The 20,683-nt window shown below is 35.2% G+C and overlaps 1 protein-coding gene and 1 long non-coding RNA gene across 4 annotated transcripts in view; one reads left to right on the top strand and one right to left on the bottom strand.

The window, feature by feature from the left end:
• Window positions 1-388: 388 nt before the first annotated feature.
• Window positions 389-18,827, bottom strand: MMADHC (metabolism of cobalamin associated D). 3 transcript variants are annotated; one of them, XM_035304961.3, is made up of 9 exons: window positions 18,712-18,827; window positions 18,202-18,262; window positions 17,783-17,831; window positions 13,190-13,334; window positions 10,472-10,689; window positions 7,220-7,325; window positions 6,500-6,630; window positions 1,816-1,902; window positions 389-916 (listed from the first exon to the last, which is right to left on the bottom strand). In XM_035304961.3, exons 1-9 carry the CDS (start codon window positions 18,767-18,769, stop codon window positions 722-724), a joined length of 1,050 nt encoding a protein of 349 aa, XP_035160852.1. In that variant the 5' UTR covers window positions 18,770-18,827; the 3' UTR covers window positions 389-721. The 3 variants fall into 3 exon arrangements, with proteins under 3 accessions (XP_035160852.1, XP_035160854.1, XP_035160853.1); XM_035304963.3 differs by lacking the exon at window positions 17,783-17,831; XM_035304962.3 differs by lacking the exon at window positions 17,783-17,831 and having other exon boundaries at window positions 18,776-18,827.
• LOC144576804 (uncharacterized) overlaps window positions 18,418-20,683 on the top strand; it is a 251,157-nt gene continuing 248,891 nt past the window's right edge. The window contains exon 1 of the long non-coding RNA XR_013519346.1: window positions 18,418-18,978. This is a non-coding gene — a long non-coding RNA (uncharacterized LOC144576804). The remainder of the gene's footprint in view (window positions 18,979-20,683) is intronic.

Genomic DNA, 20,683 nt, shown 5'->3' with positions numbered 1-20,683 from the left:
TAAAGTACTACAGTTTCCACCTATTGCTAAAATTGAAAAAATATAATTTGGCAGTTGAGGCACGGTTTTTTTCTGAAAATAAAATGTTTATCTATCTCAACTCAAGCGTTGAGAGAACTACCTTTTTAGTAGATATAAGGATAAGACTCATGTGCATTTAAAGATCTATTATCCTTATTCTTCTTTTCCTGAATATAAATTATTTCAAAATAATAGACTGGTACCACAACACTTAACAGACAATAAAGGTAAAATTAGAAAAAGTAAAGTCTAAAATGAATCTAAAATTCTCAACTGCATTATTAAAAAGAACTTTAAAAAGACAAAAAGAAATTTCTTAAGAATCATAATGGTATTTTTAAAATATTGTAATGAAAAGACACATTACTGTAACCAAATGTGTGATTTATTTTTGGAAGAAAATAATTAAAACTGAGCCTTTTTGCAATAAAGGGGAAAAATAACAATAATAGATCATACCCTGGTTTCAAGCTAATTACCACATCCTATACAATGTGGATGTGCTCAACATGTATTCAATGATATAATAATGAACATTTGCAATTTTAAAATCCCAATCACTTGCCAATGTTGTAAATTAATAAATGCTGAAATAAATACTTAGAAATAAGTATATTTTAAAAACTTCAGTTTGACAGTGTTTTACAGATCAACCCAAATATTGCATACAAATAGTACAGCAAATAAATGGATATTTCTGCTAATTTCCACTTAATTTCTTCATAATATGGCTCTCTGGTGTTGCATTAGTGAAGATACTTCCCACAAATACATGGGTACCCCAAAGACTGTGACGAATCACTTTACAGCATCCAAGGTCATCAACAGAGAATCCTAAATGTCGGTAGCGTTCGTCAGTTTCAAAAAGAGTGTTGTTTGTATACGGTCCAAAAAACTGAGAAAATAAAAATGAAATATTTTCATTAGTAAGAAAGACTTTTTAGTAATAACTTTTAGGTAAACATGAACACCTATCTACTTTAATACTCCAACTATTTAAAAAACTAAGTAAAAAGTCACATGCAACACTTAAACTGCCTTAACACTCCTTTCCCTCAATTCCTAGGCATTCTGGAAATGTAAAATGATCCAGCAAATTTCATGTTACCTAGAATCAAATATTGCACATCCTTTAAAGATGGAGTAAACCTTAGGTAATTATCTATGTTCATCATCATTTTCAAGACAAGAAAACTAAAGCCCAAGCAAAAGTTTTCCATTTCTCGATTATATCTTACTTGACTTTGAGAAGAAATGGTATATATTCCTATCTCGAGATTCAAATAATAATTTGATTACTACTTGTAACTGAAAGATAGATCCAGAATTTAAAAGGTGACTACAGTGGTAGTTATTTTCTTTAAAGTATAACCTTATAAATGTCAATTTCCAAAAATCTACTGGTATAAATATTTGTTTTTACCAGTTGTATTTTACTCAATTAATTCTAAGAATAATTATTTCTTCCTTATAGAAATTAGACTGTACCAATTTATAATTTTCAACTTATAAAAAGTAAACACACTAATTCAATGCAAATCAAATATATATCTACTAGTGAGAGCAGAAAGTAAAAACTATTCATTTTAATTTAAAAAATTAAAGGAGAAACTTAACTGTGAGTGATAGAGGTATCTGAAAAGTTGTGAATTCAACTGACTCACAGTAGTATTTCTTTGGGTAAAATTGTGAGATTTTAAAAAAGTCTTAAATAATCTATGACAAAAGTTATAAACAAATTTTATAATAAAAATCATCTCTACATAATCTGATTTTCAAATACTAATTACTTACTGCCAAACCAGATGATGGGTCAATAAAGTCAGCCCAATAGCCCTCAGCTCGAAGAGCAAAACAAATTTCCTTAGCACCATTGATGAACTACAATGAAAGTCACAAATAATATGCTTAAGATAGCAGATCGTTTTATTTTTTAATAAAATTTTAAGTGACTATCTTGTTTCAGAAAAGAACTGAAACAAGATTTATAAAAAATAAAACCCAATGGCAAAGTAGACTGTAAAGGCATAAGATTATTTTCACTATTCAGAAGATTAATGGTTAATAACACTTCAATTTCTTTTAAAAAGACTAAATTCTAGAATTCTTCTGAAGTCTTTCTTACTTTATGAACCTCTTCTAATCAGTTCTGTGCTACTAACTTCTGAATCTGTCATAAATTATCAACTATGCTGCTATTTTATATTATTATGGTGATAATAGAAATAGGTAAAGGAAAATAAAATACTCAGTGAAAAGATCTAAAACATTCATTAGTTTAAATCAAAGTTGCTTAAAAACATTTACTTGTTTGTCCTTCAAAATATATGTGTACTCACATAATTATGAAATAATTCTGAAAAGGCACATATAATAGAACCTGGTAAATGGTATACAGAGTTAAACGTGGTACTTGCTTTTTATCATATACCCTTCTATATATTTTGTATAGTGTACAATTGCTACTACCATGTGCATTTATAAAAATTTTGGTCTTATTTTATAAGATGTTTTATTAGCTTTACCAGAAGTCTAAAAGATAGTAAGAAGTATTAAGATCAGACTACAATGTTGAAATAAAGAAGAGACCATGAATATTTAAAAATAAGGGCACACAGCTACTCAGGAGGCTAAAGCAGGAGAATTGCTTGAACCCGGGAGGCGGAGGTAGCAGTGGGCTGACATTGCGGCACTGCACTCCAGCCTGGGTGATAGAGCATGACTCTGTCTCAAAAAAAAAAAAAAAAAAAAAAAAAACACCACTAAAACAAAACCCTAAAACAAGGGCACAGTTCCACTTCTAGCCATAACAGAGTAATAAATACTGAACTCACCATCCTGTTGTAAAACTATAAAACTGATCAAAATACATGTGGCAACTATTTTTAGACCCTGAATAACAGGTGAGACAAGACTATAATCTTTGAGAGAAGGGAAACAGCTGAAGTAATCCCTATTTTTGTTCCAGCTTTCTGTCTGTGGACATTTGCCTGTCACAGGGCAAAGAACGGGAGCCCAAGCAAAGTGATGGTGTCATTGAGCTGAGGAAGTGGAAAGTAAGACTTCTAGACAGCTGAGGCACCTGGGATATGTAGGGCAAGGTATTGGGAAATAAAGAGATACGTAAAATGGGCTCCTGAATTAGTCTGCAGAGCTATTCACCCTACTTTCTTAGCTAAGGGCTGAGCTGTGTAGTCATGAAGCAAGACTCCAAGAGGCCTAGCAGAGAGTGCCAGCTGTGGGGCTGAAAGTGGAGCTGGACACATGGATTTCTGACCCACCCAGAATGAAAAAACCTTACTGAGCACCTCTGGTATTCAGCTAAAATCTCCAAAAGTCCAAGCCTTACAAATAAAGACTGTATCATAATTCAGAGATTAATAAGCTACAGCCCAAGGGCCAAATCTGTTCTGATGCCTATTTGGATAAACAGTTTTACTGGACACAGCCATGGCAATTCATTTACATATTGTCTACAGCTGCTTAACAACACAAGGGTAGAGCTGGGCAGTTGAGACCCTACAGCCTACAGAAGCTAAAATATTTTACTATTTGGCCCTCGATAAGCAAGTTTTATGGAAGCTCATTGTTTTGGACTAGCCTCCTGCACTAAGTCCCAGGAGAGACCAACCCAGAATGGAGTCACTCATGCTAGGTACTGCCTAATCGAACTGAATTCGAAACAGACTAGTTTTAAAACAAACAAACAATAAAAAACCCAGGAGATTCACAACAACCAATCGGAATGAGCCTAGTTTACCTGAACCAGCATAAGAAAGCCACCTCTGTTTTAACCCTACAAGGAAAGTAACTTTGAAAGGAACAGTCTGCTTCTTTTTCCTTATTTGTGCTTTCTCCAGTTCTTTACCATCAATAAAGCCAACCTCTTCTGCTTTTTAACACTCAATCTAGTTTACAGAATAAAGTGTTGCTTGATTCTAGAATTTCAAATAAAAACCAATTAGATCTTTAAACTAAATTGGTTGTAATTTGTCTTTTGACACCCTTTACAGAAATAGTTGATCTATGATAACTTGTTTTCTCTCAATACTTTCTTGTAAACAATAAACATTAAGATAATACTGTATTCTTTAGATTATCTCCCATATTTATTGCTGAATTTTATTAATCCTCATAATTCTTAAAAATAGAAAAACTACTGAATATGGCTTAGAAAATAGTTATTAGAGGCCAGGAGCAGTGGCTCACGCCTGTAATCCCAGCACTTTGGGAGGCCGAGGCGGGTGGATCACGAGGTCAAGAGATCGAGACCATCCTGGTCAACATGGTGAATACTAAAAACACAAAAAAGTAGCTGGGCACAGTGGCGCGTGCCTGTAATCCCAGCTACTCAGGAGGCTGAGGCAGGGGAATTGCCTGAACCCAGGAGGCGGAGGTTGTGGTGAGCCGAGATCGCACCATTGCACTTCAGCCTGGGTAACAAGAGCGAAATTCCATCTCAAAAAAAGAAAATAGTTATTAGAACGTATTTCAGTTTAATGAACAGATGTGTCGTACATAAACACTATGAGGAGAGCAATTTAATGAACAGATGTGTCGTACATAAACACTATGAGGACAGCAAAACAATGTAGTGAACTCAAATGTTTACAAAGGTTAACTGAAAGAATCTCCAATTAACACAGAAAACCAGCGGAAGTATTTTTCTGAATATTTCTGTTCACCAACACTGACATCTGCTGGAAAAAATTAGAATAGATTTAAACCATAAAATATCAAATGTCTATTTGAAAAGCTAGGTGTGGTTCCAAAATAATCACTAAAAAATCTTTAATTAAAAAAAAAAAACAAAAAACTTTTTCACAGAAAATAAAATAGCTTCTTCAGTCATTACATTATTAAAACTCTCAAGATGAAGCAGGTTGCCCTGAAACTGGTTATAGAAAACTAACTTAGAACTATACTGGAGTCAGCATCAAATTAGGTTCAGAATCTTAAACTGACCAAAAACTGGAACTACTAATGCAATATACATGTGATAATATACTAGCACCTCAATGACAGTGATGAATATATATTTACTAAGCATTATGTCTTATGCCTCTCTATAATTCCCTTGTTAATTAGCATATAACTAATATGCTTGTGATTGTTAAAAAATACATGAACTCTATTAGCAGCTATATATAACATTTAAATGTAAAATTATGATATGGTTGAATATGTAAATTACAACATACTTTTACAAGTAAAGAAGACCATACATCTAATCCCAAAGAAAATATAAAATAATTCCTAACATCCTGCACAGAAATTACTAAAGGGATTTTTCAACTCAAGTTAGTAACTTGGGCTCCTTAGCTAACCTGAGTTGAAAGAACTGCTAACATCCAGGGTATTCTAGCATGACAGCATATAGATATACTAGCACAATCTTTTTGGTGAGCAAATTGGAAGTGTCTATCAAAATTTTAAATGTAGATACACATTGATTCAGTAATTCTCTATTTAGGAATCTATAGATATTAGCATGCATAAAAGTATTTGTAAAATGATTGTCACTGCTTATTGCCTATAATAGCAAAAGTTGGATTTTAAAATTATAAACTACTAAGAAACTTGTTTTTTAAGAGATGGGAGGTCTCAATTTGTTGCTCAGGCTGAAGTGCAGCAGCACAATCAAGGCTCACTACAGCCTCGACCTCTCAGACACAAATGATCCGCCATCTAAGCCTCCAGAGTAGCTGGGACAATAGGCACGCATCACTATACCTGGACAATTTTTTTTTTTTGTAGAGACAGAATTTCACTACATTGCCCAGGTTAGTCTCAAACTCCTGGACTCAAGCAGTACTCCTACCTCAGCCTCCCAAAGTGTTAGAATTCTAGATGTGAGCCACTGCATCTGGTTAAATTCTTAAACATTAAAAAAGTTTATGGCTTACGCATGTGATATAATACTACGTAGATTTTATAAAGAATGAAATATATCTATGTGTAATGGTATGGAAATATGTCAAAGCACACTTTTGGTTAAAAGCAAAACAGAAAAAAATGTGGGTATACATTATTATGCTATTATTGTATTGATACTGTTACTGTTTACTCCCTGGAGAGGGTTGGCATAATTTTCACTTTTTGATATATTCTAAGCCCAGGAGAAAGGCGATGAAGATGGAGGAGAAGATGGGGAGATGAAGGGGGTGATGGAGGAAGAGGGAGAGGGGGAGGCTGAGGGGAGAAGGATAAGGACTCAATATTACCTTTTTGTCATTTTTAATATTTTCCAAAATAGACTTTTTAAAAATAAATTGAAGAAATAAACAGAATCTAAATTTTTAAGGATACTAAAAATGTTGTACTTTTATTCTCAAAAAAGATATAAGTCCTTTAGTAGTATGATACTTTGGCAGAAAATTAATAAAGGCTAGAAATGACAGTCATCATTTTAAGACATTGGTTCACTGTTACTTAAATAATGACCATAAAATTAATTATTAGCAATTGAAAGAATTACCTTTTCTAAGAGCACTTCTCTTTCAATTTCTACTTCTTCACTCCAAACAGTCATATCGTTCTTAGTTTTTTGTGTTACAGTCAGAATCATTAGTTTGCTATTAGCTACTTCTGGAAACAGTGATTCGAAATCTACAAATAAGAATAAACATTCCAGGAAGAAAAGAATTAAATTTTTAAAGAACAAATTTTTAAAGAAGCATAAAAATACTTCTTTAGAAAAATGCTGATTAAGTAAAATTACCACAGTATTATTTTTATAAATGCATATTATTCTTGAAAAGGGTAAAATTAACTTAGTTTTGTTTACTTCTGCCTTTGTTGGATAAACTGAAATATTACTATCAACAATTCTGAGGGTAAGTAGGGTTATATGTTATTCGGGGTTGATATAATGTTCAAAAATGCTTATTGTTAAGATTTTTCAGTATTATACTAACTTATAAAATTATAACTCCAATAATCACCCAGGAGTAAAAATGACCTTAATTTAGCCTTAGGGAAAAAAGTTATTAAAAATTTTACTCTTCCTATCTAATGGGAGCATGAGGTCAGATGTCACAGGACATTTGAAAGCCTTTATCTTGGCCATGCAATTGCTTCCAGCCAGATACAGTAAAATATAGTATTAAGGCATAGAGCATTCCAATTCCTATAGAGTAGGTTATTCAACATATTAAAAAAATAGTAACAGTATTTCAAAGTATAAAGCACGGCATACCTTTTCGCAGCAATTCTGGACATGTTTGTATTGCACACTCTACTCTGGCACTTTCAAAGTAAGTTTCTGCACTGTTAATTTCTTGTTCAACAGGTGCATCATTACCCTAAGGGGAACAAGGATGTACGTCAACAAAATCTGGAGTTCAAATAATATGGTAGCTTTCCTGTTATAAATTTGTACCCTTAGAAAGCTTTTTTTTGGTTTGTTTTTACAAATAATTATAATCTAACTGGGAGGTGAGGTAGAAACATTTTCTTATTTACTCAAACTTTTCTCTACAATGAATATAAGATTTGGAAGTTCTAAAAAATGTGAATACAGTAAAACATGAAAATATAAATATACTGATATTGTAAGACTTGAAATGAACAGGAATTGGCTAAATAACTAAAATGCCACAATGTGTCTCATAATGTTACCGCTTCTATTTTATGATATTTATCTTTTCTTCTATAATGTGTAAAATGGGGATAATAATACTAATTTACAATATAACATGATTAAATAACATAGCTTCTCCCTCAAGAAGAGCTTAGAGGCTTTTATTAAACTGAAATTTACTGAGAGCCTAGTATGTATCAGGCACTATGAAAGGAGCATGTACTGCAATGGTAAAAAATTCAGTCTTCACTCTCAGCTATTTTAGGTCTGATAAAAGAAATAAGCATAAGCAAGTAAGTGTAATTCAATATGAAAGGTACTACAGAGTTATGAATAACGTCTTATAGGGACATAGATGAGGAAGAAACTTACTCTGCTAGGGGGAATTAGGAAAGGATTGAAATGGTCAGTTTGAGCTACAAGTTAATAAATGTGTTATGTTTGACAGGTAAAAATAGGTGGTATAGAGGTTGGAATTCAGGAGGAAAAATAGTCCAGCAAGAGATAATAAAGTACAAAGTCACAGAATGGTGTATTCAAGAAAAATGGAAAGTATCTTGTGGCTGGAGTGCAGAGGGAATAGGAAGTAGTGACAGATAAGGTGGGAAAAATAAGCCATCAAAATTGTGAAATGCCACTTATTCAACATTAAGCAATTTGGACTTCAGTCTATGGGCAATGAGAAACAGCAAGGTCAAATACAAAAAACTAATGTTGCATGGAGGAAATATGATCGTGAGGAGGGACAGGAGATAGACCAGTGAACAGGTCATTTATTGAACACTTAGTATGAGAATTCATGTACTTTACATACACTTTCACATTTACTTGTTGCAGTAATCTTGAGGACTGGGGCTGGGCACAATGGCTCATGCCTGTAATCCCAGCATTTGGGAGGTTGAGGTGGGTGGATCATTTGAGGTCAGGAGTTTGAGACCAGACTGGCTAACACGGAGAAACCCCCAACTCCACTGAAAGTACAAAAATTATCTGGGCATGGTGGTGCATGCCCGTAATCTCTGCTCCTTGGGAGGCTGAGGCATGAGAATTCCTGGAACCCAGGGGCGGAGGTTGCAGTGAGCTGAGACCATGCCACTGCACTCCAGCCTGGGTGACAGAGCAAAACTCTGTCTCAAAAGAAAAAAAAAAAACTTGTGGGCTAGAGATTATCACTATTCCCATTTGACATATAAAGAAACAGGAGCAGCCGGGCGTGGTGGCTCAGGCCTGTAATCCCAGCACTTTGGGAGGGTAGGTGGGAGGATCACAAGGTCAGGAGATGAGATTATCCTGGCCAACACGGTGAAACTCCGTCTCTACTAAAACTATAAAAATTAGCTGGGCATGGTAGTACGTGTCTGCAATCCAAGCTACTTGTAAGGCTGAAACATGAGAATTGCTTGAACCTGGGAAGTGGAGGTTGCAGTGGGTCCAAATTTCACCACTGCTCTCTAGCCTGGCAACAGAGCGAGACTGTCTCAAAAACAAAACAAAACAAAACAAAAAACAAACAAAAAAAGAAAAAGGAGCTTAGAAAGGTAAAGTAATTAGTTGCTTACCGATTTATTCTATCTTAATCATCTGAACCAGATTTATTCTATCTTCATTGTCTGTCATGCTATAATGACTAAAAATCCAGGTTGGGACAAAGAGGCTTTGAACTCTGGCAAATAATTGAAAGGACACTAATATTTAAGAGCCATTTGAGAGAAAGAAGCAATGTGATTTTTATATTATTTATAGTGATATGATGGAGAGAGAGGGTTGGTGCTGTAATTTTTATCTTAGGAGAGAGGGGAGGATGGTTATTTCACTAATGGTTATACGAGAGTTAGGACATGTTTTAAAAGAAAAAAGATTACTTCAGTATTAGACACACAAAATCCGGGGAGTTGTGAGCCATCCAAATAAAGATGGTTCAGTAGGCATATAGAAATACAGAACCAGAAATGTCAGAAATAGAAATACTAAACTAGAAATTATAAAAACATAGACTGTGGAGGACACCAAGGGATTAAGTGGCCAAGGAGTGATTCAAATGAGAAAGTGAAGGACAGAAACTTATGGGAAATGTAATTTAATTGGTAGACAGAGGAAGAACAAGGAGCAAAGAAGGCTGAGAAGGAATTATCTGAGATAAAAAGACAGGAGAGGTCAACTGTGTCTCAGTGTCATGTCATCTAATATCTCAAATGCAAGGAATTGCTGCTATTAATTAATATAGCTTTGATTAAAAAAAAAACTCAGCCTAAAACTGCAAAAATATGAAAAGTGATTAGTATCAGGGGTTTGACAGAAACCCTGAATTGCATGTAGCTTTCCACTTGAATGAAAAATCGTAATTGCCAGTTAAAAAAGTTTAAAAATGACAAAAAGCCTTAGGAAATGGTTTAAAAAAATAAACTCATAAAACTAGTTCCTTTTTTTTTTCTTTTACTATATCTCAACAATTTCAGAGATCTCAAATTTTTCTTAAGCTTTTAAATGGCTAGAGGAATACAGAACCAGTTGGAATTAGATCCATATTCAAATTTAATTGTCATTATAAAAGTGAAAGACAGAGAACCTAAATTTCCAGTAGTATAGATATAATTACATTATCTACATTTGGAGTAGTTACTTAAAAACATATTTTTGAAGAAATATTTCATCAAAAAATTATAATCCACAATAAAAAAATTATATTGCAAACACTTTGTATAGGACAATGCCAAGTTCTCCAAAGCTATATATGTTATTTCTGTACATACATGTATTTGAATAAAGTGGATTTTTTACTTTTTCAACAAAAGTAATATGCTTATAGCAATTAAAAGTAATATAGCATTAACAATCAGGAAAGCACAATAAACGTTATCAACAATTTACCTGAAATTCATTCACGTACTGTGCCATCACAAACTCGTGTCTTTCACTTGATAAAGGTTCTCCTAGAACATCAGGCAAAGTTTTATGAACAAGGCTTTTCTTCTGTGAAGCAGTACCATTGAGGTGGCAATCAAAACCTATGTTCCCAGGAAGCTGGAACCTCTGATCTTGAGGTCCAAATGGTCCCATAGTTTCATCAGGCCACACTGTTCGAGAGCCTGAAGAGGAACAACAAAAGAACAGTTTCTCCTTAATAGTCAAGTATATTGGCAGACTGAAAGAATGCTCTTCTTAAAATTATGTATTTATTTACCTAAAAGATCTTTAAAATCTGCTTTCCCATGTGAATATAAATAGTGTCCTATTGTTTCCAAAACACTAATCAAAGCAACTAGTTGAGAGATCACAGGTAAGTTTATCATTAGCAGAAGGAATGAATAAAATACTCTAATTCATACTAAGAAATGCCTGAATGCCACTAAGATGAAGACAATAAACCTTTACGTACTGACACTGAATACAATGCATTAAAAGAAAAAGCTAAGTCAAAGAACAGCGTGTATAATAACATTTATTTACATCCTCATATTCATGTACTGTTTTGTTTTGTTTTGTTTTGTTTTGGAGACGGGGTCTGTGTCATCCAGGCTGTAGTAAAGTGGTATGATCATGGCTCAATGAAGCCTTGACCTCCGAGGTTCAAGTGAACTTCCCACCTCAGCCTTCCAAATAGCTGGGACCACAGGTGCATGCCACCATGCCCAGCTAATTTTGTTTATTTTTTGGAGAAACAAGGTCTCCTCTGCCTCAGCCTCCTAAAGTGCTGGGATTACAGGCATGAGCCACTGCGCCAGGTCCATGTTTTTACGTAAAGAGATTTAAGATGAAAGACACTAAACTAAGTAATGGTCATGGGGGAGGGGCATTCTGCTGCTGTTATTTGATGGCCCAAAACATTAATGCACTGGGAAAAAAATCATGCAGCACGTGGCCTAATGCTCTGTTTACCCACCACATGAATTACTATGGATTGCAAATACAGAGAGACCACATTACTTTATTCACTGAAAACTTAAAAAAATCCTAACTTTAAAAAGTTCAAAAAGATTCAAAAAAGAATATAGTAAATAATTAAACTAATAATTACTCACAGAAGGGTTTTGGGCTTAGAGAAACAGAGGGACAGCTGCTATGCATATTACTTAGCAATAAAAATAGGTATTTAAAAATATCTTGTAAGGGAACTAAGTAACTGAAAATGGCCATGTCAGTATGGCTGCCTCAGTCCTAGATCATGAGCCATCACATCCCTCTTCCACATTTATGACATACATCACCCGTCAATCATGGAACCATTTTCTGCTGAACCCAGACAATGTCTCAAGATTCTCAACATAAACACTCTAGTCCAATGCCTCTCAAACTCAAGATGTACTTAAGATACACCTGGGATCTAGTTAAAATGCAGATTCAGATCTAACAGGTCTGGAGTGGGGCTCAGGATTTTGCATTTCTAACAAGCTCCTAAATGATATTGATGCAGATCATGTTGAATAACAAGGCTCTATCTAGACAGCCACTAATGACTACTTAAGTCACTTTCCAAGATAAAATCTGTTAGCTATTTTTGAACAAGGCAGTTTTTAAAGGTCTAACAATTTCTAGTTCTTTTTACAGAAAACAGGTGTCCCACATTAATAGTGGATTTTTGAGAACTGGATTTCAGCCTATGTTAACTGGTCATTTAGGGTTTCTTTTCTGTAAAAGGCCTATTCATGTCCTTTGGTTTTTAAATTTCCTATTGGGTTGTCTTCTTCCTATTGATTCACTACGAATTCTTTATATATTCCAGATACCCCTCACATAATTTGAATGGCAAATCTTTCATTTGTGATAAATATATGGTCAGTCTTCAGGTGATGTAAACTGGGGAGTAGTCAGACAGAGTTAGAAAACTTGCCTAGGATGAAAGGCTTTGAATGGTCAAGTGAACTTAAATTACATTGTAAGTAATGTATGCCATGAAAAAAGGATTCCATGTGCAATATCTTTAGGACACATTAGGTTAAGTTTCTAAGAGTCTTTAATATTTTGGTGTACATTATTAAGCCTCCAAGACAGAAATATGGCATGTAGCATTTCTCAAATTTACCTAACCAGACACCATCCCCCCACCCCGCCTTTTTCTTTTTAACCTTGAACAATGCTTCATGGCTTGAAGGTAGTCTCGGAACTACTGCTGAAACCAATGAAAGGTAACAGGTTTTTCAAGAAACTGACATGGTTAAAATATTTTAGAATGATTAGCATGGAGGTGGTGTACCAAACAGATGAGAGGAAATAGACTTTGTAGACAAAGCAAGTAAGTTCTATAAACACTAATGCATAAAAAGTGCAAGGTACATTTATGAAATTTAGCAAAGAGTGGGAAGAAGTAATAGTATGGTTTAACAGGACCAAAAGGAGATTTGTTTCAGGGAAGACTGTATGTTTGAAGACAGAAAAGTTGTTAAGAAATTTCAGACACCAGTACTTAGTTTTCCTTCTTTTTTATATTGTAGCTTCCTGACCTATTTAGACAGAGCTGTTATTTGTTTTTCATGGAATAAACACAACTTTAGAAAAATCCACTAAAACCTTAAGAAGAAATATTAGAGGAAATACAACTAAAAATGTTTTGAAGCAATTATAAGTAAAGCAATAACAACTTTCACTTACATATATCTGGAGTTGCAGTGGCCACATGAGACTCGTCTGAACCTGATGATCCTGCAGTTGAAAAGGCTCTGGGATTGACAACCCTTTTAACTAAAGAGCAAAATCCTGGGAGATAGGAAACCAGTCTGACTTTGTTGCAAAGCACCTAAAAATGACACAAATTAAAATTGTTTGTTCTGAATATAAATGTTATACTTAATAGACAATCTCTGGCAAATCTTCAACACTGCAAGGTTCTTTTAAAACCAACGTTTATTCTATTTTTACTGAACACCTACTATACTACAAGCATTATATGTATTTGTAATTTTAAAAATAAATATTAAAAAATAAACAAGTAATAGTTTGGGTAAAAATCTATGTACTTTTCAATAAAGGCTTGAATTCAAGAGTGACACACATGAGAAAATAGGAATCTAAAAGTTGTCCCATTTAGACAGAACACTAAGAAGTTAGCACAACTAACAAGATTCTTCTATCCTCAATAAAGAACTCTCAAGACATCTCTCTGGACTAAAATCTATAATTTTCAAACTTTTCTCTCTTCTTTTATTGCTATAAATTGTGCTGATTCTCTTCCCATACTGTTCTTTCCTTGTGGTTTCATCGCAATGTCTGCTTTTCTCCATTTCTGCACATATCTTTGTGGTAAATTTTTTTCTGCTTGTGTGTCCCTTTCCTAGACTGTAAGGTCATGTATTACAATGGATAAATGTATAAATACCTTTCATTCATGAGTTTTTAATAAAGTACTTGGGTCAGAATAATTTAATGCAGGGATTGGTTAACGATTTCCCAATACAGCCCACTGTTTTGATAAATAAAGTTTTACTGTAACATAGCCATACTCATCTGCCTATGGTCACTTTCCCAGCATAACAGCAGAGTTAGGTAAGTAGTTGGAACAGAGATTCTATGGCCCACAAAGCCTAAAATATGCACTATCTGGACCTTTACATTAAAAAACAACAAACAAAACACACTGGCAACTCTCAGTCAATGAAAAATATATGAGAACAAATACCAAATCATCTGTGAAATGCTATGAAAACATCTGAATAGTTGTTAAGAAACCCTTGGAAGAAAAGGTAATGAATTTCATGGAGGAAATACTAAGTTTTGAAGACAGTAAAAATTTGCTTGGGAAAAGGTGCATTTCAATGAATGACTTTCAGGAACAAAGGTATAGAGACATATTTCAAAGAGTGACAAGTTTAATGAAGGCAGATATAAGAATGCAATATAAAAGAGGCCTGAAATTGAGCTTATAGGCAACCCTAAAAGACTATGTATTTGACACAGATGGTAAAGGGCTTTTACATCAATATGGTAAGTCAGAATTTTAATTTTCAGGCAGCAAAGAGTCAGAGAAAATTGACAAAATCAAAGGCTGCTTTAAGACACATACCACCAAGGGCAGTATAAAAAATGGACTGGAGGAGGAGTAGAGAGGTAGTGTGAAAACTAGTTACCAGGATGTTGGAAAAATCTAGCCATTGACACCTGAGAATTATTCTATTTCCTTTTCACATAGTATAGTACTCTAAAATCCAACCTACTTTTTCCTTCTACTTTTGTCACCACAAGCACAAGAGTGCATCCTAACTGGTCTTTTTGCCTTTCTAACATAATTTCCTACAAATTTTTACCCTCCCTTCCCTTACTCTACTCTTCAATCACATAAAAACATCTCCCCAGCATGTCCCATATTTCTCTTCACTCCTTATACTGTCACAAGATTTTTTCTGCTAAAAGATACCGTTTCCTTATTGTTCTAGGAAATTCTAGCAAATTCTTACTTTTTCTTTAAGACCTGGATAAATATAACTTCCTTTGTGATATGTGTCTTCAAAGCATTTTGTCTACCTGAAAATTTAAGCAACCTCTCTTCGGGTCTGTATCCAACTTGCCCAAAGAGACAGAAATGGTAATTATTTGGCTTTTTACTTACTAAACAAACTCAGACTTCTGGGTGTTTATATAATACAAATTTACCTTTACTACTAAGGATATTTAAGAGAATGGCTCAGGATCTAAAGGAATCTAAAATTTTAAATTCCAAAGATATTTTCAGCAAGGGCGGAAAATGAGCAGCAGCAAAATAAAAAATTATCTAAATGGCCAATATTTGAGAGCATGTAATAGTAATAATCACTCTATGTTGGACACTATGAGTGCAAGTTCTATGGTAAGTGCTTGACATATACACTGTTTTACTTAATTTTCGTAACAATTCTATATACTGTTACTAGAACTAGTTTTAGCATGATTAAAATACAATCTATGATCATTCACATCATTTCAAAAGCAAAAAACAGAAGGAAAAGAAAGATTATGTAAGTTATTTCAAATATTGCCTATTATTATTTTAGCCTGTCTACCAAAGCCATTAGATTATATTTTGAACATTCTTTTCTTGGTGATATAATTCTTAACAAAAGTTATATAATAAAATGTGAATTTTGTTGCTAGCCTAAGAAAATCCAATTACCAAATTTCATTTTAATGCCAAAATAAACCAGTATCTAAATTGCCCATTGAAAGAAATAGCCAATGATAGTACTAATCTGTTTCAAACTTTACCTGTTAACCTGTAAGATTCTCAAATCCTGGCCAGGCCTCGTGGCTCATGCCTGTAATCTCAGCACTGAGGGAGGCCAAAGCAGGTGGATCACCTGAGGTCCAGGAGCTCAAGACTACACTGGCCAACATGGTGAAAACCTGTCTCTACTACAAATACAAAAAAACAAAACAACAACAACAAAAAAACAATTAGTTGGGCATGGTGTTGGACACTCATAATTCCAGCTACTCGGGAGGCTGAGGCGGGAGAATCACTTGAACCCAGGAGATGGGCTTGAAGTGAGCAGAGATGGTGCCACTGCACTCTAGCCTGGGCAACAACAGCAAAACTCCATCTCAAAAAATAAAATAAAATAAATAAAATTCTCAAATCTTTAACTGTGGAAGTGCAATATTATCTGACAACTTGACAGAATTTATTCTTGTTCAGCTGGTGAACATAATTAAAAATAATAGCCAAACATAATTAAAAATAATAGCCAAAAAGTAGGTCAAAATTATAGCAAAGAGTTCAGTTTTGAAGTTTGAGTTCAGTTTATTCTAGTTTGAGGATAAGCACATAATTTATATATGATTAACTTCAAACTTCTAGACTTGGGAAGATGATAGGCTGTTGTGATTTAACTGTAAATTCCTATATAAAGAGAAAGAGCTTTTTGTGCACTGCCTTAGGAATAAGTTCGGCTTTTGGTCATGTGAGGAGAAAATATGGTCTGTACAAAAACCAAAAACTGGTAGTTTATGTAGTGCATCTATCCAGACATTGCTGTTCAGCCCACAGTGTTGCCAGATATTTGAATTAAATACAAACATTGAGAAATCGAAATATTTACACAAAAAGTCCAGAAATTTGGCTCTTCTTGAAAACTCAGAAGATCTGGCAGTATTGGATTCACGTATCCAAATGGCATTAGTAAGCAACAAATCACTGTAGCTAAGGGAAGGCTGCTACCCTTTTAACAGAAATGCTTTAATTTGTCATAATCCCCGCTAAGGCCTCTTACTTTACTCTGTCCAGCCTCAGAAACATGAACATTTTTGCCCCTTGTTATCAAACACCTATCTCCATATTAGTAACATCCACATCATTTTCAATCCACATCAATTAACACAAAAATTGTTAAAGTACATTGGAATACTAAAACTTTATTTTAATATGAACTTCTTTCTAACAAAGGACTCACAAAAGGATCTTCCCTACTGAACGATTATAATTTATTCCTTTCAACCAAATTTAAACCAAATAATAGCATTCTATTCTACTTCAATTAATTTCTCTCTATTGAAAGTACCACATACTTCTTTTACAGCATTCTCTTTCTGTGCAGGTTATGGCTAGGCAGAAATTCACCTTAGAACTTGGCCAAGCCTGGTAATCTACTCTTATGGCTTGTCTCTACAGTCACACCTTTAGACTGAATATATCATGTTCAATTACAGGAATATCATCCCGGCAAACTGCTGCCATATAAATCTTCCTAACACACAGCTCTAAGTAGATAATCACAATTTAAAGACTAAAGTCTAAATTACTGAGTTCAAAAAAAAAAAAAAAACAAACCTGTTACCTTGTAAGATTCAAGGCATTAAGGTTCTCAATTACTTGGTACCCACCTCAGAATTCAACCTTATCTCCCACTAATCTCTTTCACACATCTTACATTCAGGTTGGCAGACAGCGATGACTTCTTAATTTTTCAAAGGGTTAGGTGGAGTAGGGAGTTTTTGAATACACCTCCTGTCCTTCCTGCCCATATTTTAGACTATACAAATCCTACCCATCTTTGAAACCTCAATTTAAATGTTTCCTTCATTAAGTGATCCCAAACACCTCTCCACAAAGCCTTGAATCTGCATTGTAACTCTGTGTAGGTTCTAAAAAAATTATTGCTTTATACTTCAATTGTTTTTATATATTTCTCATGACCAGTACATATGAATTCTGTAGGTAGGATGTGTCTAATTACCGGGCAGTTACAATCAACAAATAACTCTGGTGTGTAAGAATACCTCTTCTTCTTGTTTTGTAGGATTTGGAAGGTCACTTCCAAAATTGAAACTGTTAAAAAAAAAAAGAAAAAGAAAAAGAAAAAAAAAACCCTTCAGTTTAGCTACTCCAAGAGATAAAAAAGGGCTTAAACAGAGATTCTAATATTTACTGAAATACTGTATTTTAAAAATACCGAAAGGGGGTTTGAATTTCCCCATCTGTACAAATAAAATTGGGTAAGTGTGTTCGTAGTGAAAAGAATGTTTGTGTTCAAACCACCTTCAAAGCATAATTTCACACCCCCTGCGCCCCTTGACATTCTGATACATTAAGTCTAACACTATGCCACCCAATGCCATCATAATTAAACCCGTTCCTCCACTTCCTAACATTTCCAAACTAGTTTATTATGCTGATTCTTAAGAGAAAATTTACTCACATTGGCCATCTCAAATGGAGAGGACAGTTCACAAAATAGCTTTCCTTTGGTAAAGTTATTCCTGGGAAAGAACACAACAAAAGAGACGAGGGATCGATTAAACTCTTAACGACAAACAACTCAGGTAACGTCCAGTCTTCGAAGTTGTGTCCTCCACCACGTCAGGACCAAAGTCCCAGCTCTACCCGTAACCTAAGGAGGCCAGAACTCGCCCCCATACCGGGCACAGATCCCCGAGCCTGGAGCGGGCAGTGGAGCTCAGAGCCCTCCCGGTTTACATCCGCTGAAAAACAACTCGGACCAGATCAGGGCCGAGAGTGGGGCTGGGCGGCCAGAATGCAGTCCTGGGGATCGAAGCGGCTGCTTTAATGGAGGTGGGGGCTGCACAACAACAGCTCCAGGTAAAGCCTCGGGCTGAGCTGAAGAATGAGGAAGCAGAAAAAAGCCTAAAGGCAGAGGGAAAGATGGCAGGGAACAACGACAGGGACCCAGGGAAAATAGGGGCAATACCGAGGGCTGTAGCCCCAACACAGGCGATATTGGAGGGGCTAACGCGGGCGGAAACCATCCGTACCAGTCACCACCTCTGCCTCCAGCTGTCCTAGAACCTGACACTTCCAGCCGTCGAAATGGCGGCGGCGACGCCAGCGGTGGTAGCGCCTACGCGGGCAGTGGCCAGGCAGAAGAAGTTGCTTTCGAGAGCGTCGATGCGAAGGATAGTCGAGCCGATGTCGCGCACGCGTAGAGTAGGCCTATGTGGAGCTGACTTTCCATTGGGTAAACACATGGGAGGGGAAAAGCGCGGCGCGGGGTGATTTGGGTGGTTGAAGGGGAGGGCTCCTGACATGCCTTAGGCGGGTCAATTAGCTTTCATTAACGCCTGGATGCAATTGATAGGCTTCCCAACTTAAGCCTTTTTTACTGCCTCCAGGACATACAGTGTTCTGTTCTTTTTGTCATAGCTGTTTATTTTTCGTGAGTCGCTGTTTTTGAGCATAGGGCACTTACCTTTTTTCCATATCTCCAGTCCTACCACAGTGCCAGCCAGGCTCTCAATAGGCTCAATAAATAAATGTTAGGAGTTTGATTTGGAAATCGTATATCATTTTCATGTATCTAATATGTTTTTAAAAATGGACTAAAACCTATAAGCCCATATTTTATTTCAGATGTCCTTAGTTTTGGACCTTGTGTTCTTTTCCGTTACAGGATTCTGTCCAGAATACATCACCATGTGACTCCCCAGGATTCTCTAGACTGTGACCGTTTCTGAAACTGTCCTTGGTTTTGATAACCTTAATAGTTTTGAGGCGACTTATCAGGAATTTGGTCCAATGTCCTTCAATTGGGTTTTGCCTGTATTTTTTTCTCATGCATTAACTAAGGTTACAGGTTTTTTTGTTTTTGTTTTTTTGAGTAAAGAGGTAAGGTTAAGTGATCTCATCACGTCACATCAAGGGTATATTCTATCCACGTGACTTAACTACTGTTAATGCTAACCTTTATCACCTTTTTAATGTAGGGTTTGTCAGGTTTCTCCACTGTGAAGTCACTCTTTTTCTTTTCCTTTCCATATTATACTCTTTGGAAGAACATCACTCTGTGCAGCCCAAGCTATAGGAATGGGAGATTGTTATACTCCACCTTTATGAGGACAGAATATCTTCATAAATTATTTGGAATTGTTCTACATAGAAGATTTGTCTGTACTCCTGCATTTGTTTATGTATTCAATCATTTATGTTAGCATGGACTCATGGATATTTATTTTACATTTTGGGTTATAATCCAATACTACTTTATTTTGTTGTTCATATTGTTCCAGCTTTGGCTATTGAGCTTTCTTTTAGTTGGCACTTAAGTCTTTTTGACACACTCTCATCGTTTTATGTTTATTGATTTTTTTCTTGAGCATTTTCTTAATTTCTATAAGGCTCATCTTGTATATTCCCTGCCCCAATCCTAAAATCAGCTGCTTCCCCAAAGAGCCAAGGGTCCTTTTAATGGAAAATGATATTAGAAGTCAAGATTTGGACATTTGGAGTATTGTTGCTTCTAGACCCTCTCAGATGATATAGCAAAGAAATATATGTGCATATACTAACCTGACTGAATATGCATATCTGTATTTATATATGTATCCATCTGTACCTTTGACAGCTACATAGGAGTTCTAAGTTCAAAAACTAGAACTGTTATTTTCAGTTCAATTCCATCATCATGTGGATCACTGTATCCTTCTCCCCTTGCTTGTTTATAACCTTTCACTCCAGTGTGAGACACGTGGCTCTCATCGTCTGCCATCCATTTACCTAACTGTCCAAATTCCAGGTTACATGTGTAATGGATTCATAACTGTTAACCTGAATTCAGTGTACATGTATAGTTGTTTATGAATTGTTGTCAGTCATACCTGTTAGAAACAGATTTACCAATTAGAGTACAATGCTTACGTACAGTTCTTTTGCTTTTAATCTTATAG

This window comes from Callithrix jacchus, chromosome 6 (assembly GCF_049354715.1).
Source record: "Callithrix jacchus isolate 240 chromosome 6, calJac240_pri, whole genome shotgun sequence".
NCBI lineage: Eukaryota > Metazoa > Chordata > Mammalia > Primates > Cebidae > Callithrix > Callithrix jacchus.
The sequence above is the reverse complement of the archived record's forward strand: the minus strand, read 5'-3'. Positions and strand labels throughout refer to the sequence as shown.

What these genes read in the sequence shown, in the direction of transcription:
- MMADHC (XM_035304961.3), bottom strand. Translation starts at nt 18,769, where the DNA reads ATGGTTTCCGCCCGCGTTAGCCCCTCCAATATCGCCTGTGTTGGGGCT. An exon ending in TGTTGGGGCTACAGCCCTCG is followed by an intron (nt 18,263 to 18,711) that starts GTATTGCCCCTA and finishes GTTCTTTCCCAG; the next exon opens with GAATAACTTTACCAAAGGAA. An exon ending in ACCCATCATCTGGTTTGGCA is followed by an intron (nt 917 to 1,815) that starts GTAAGTAATTAG and finishes TTATTTTCTCAG; the next exon opens with TTTTTTGGACCGTATACAAA.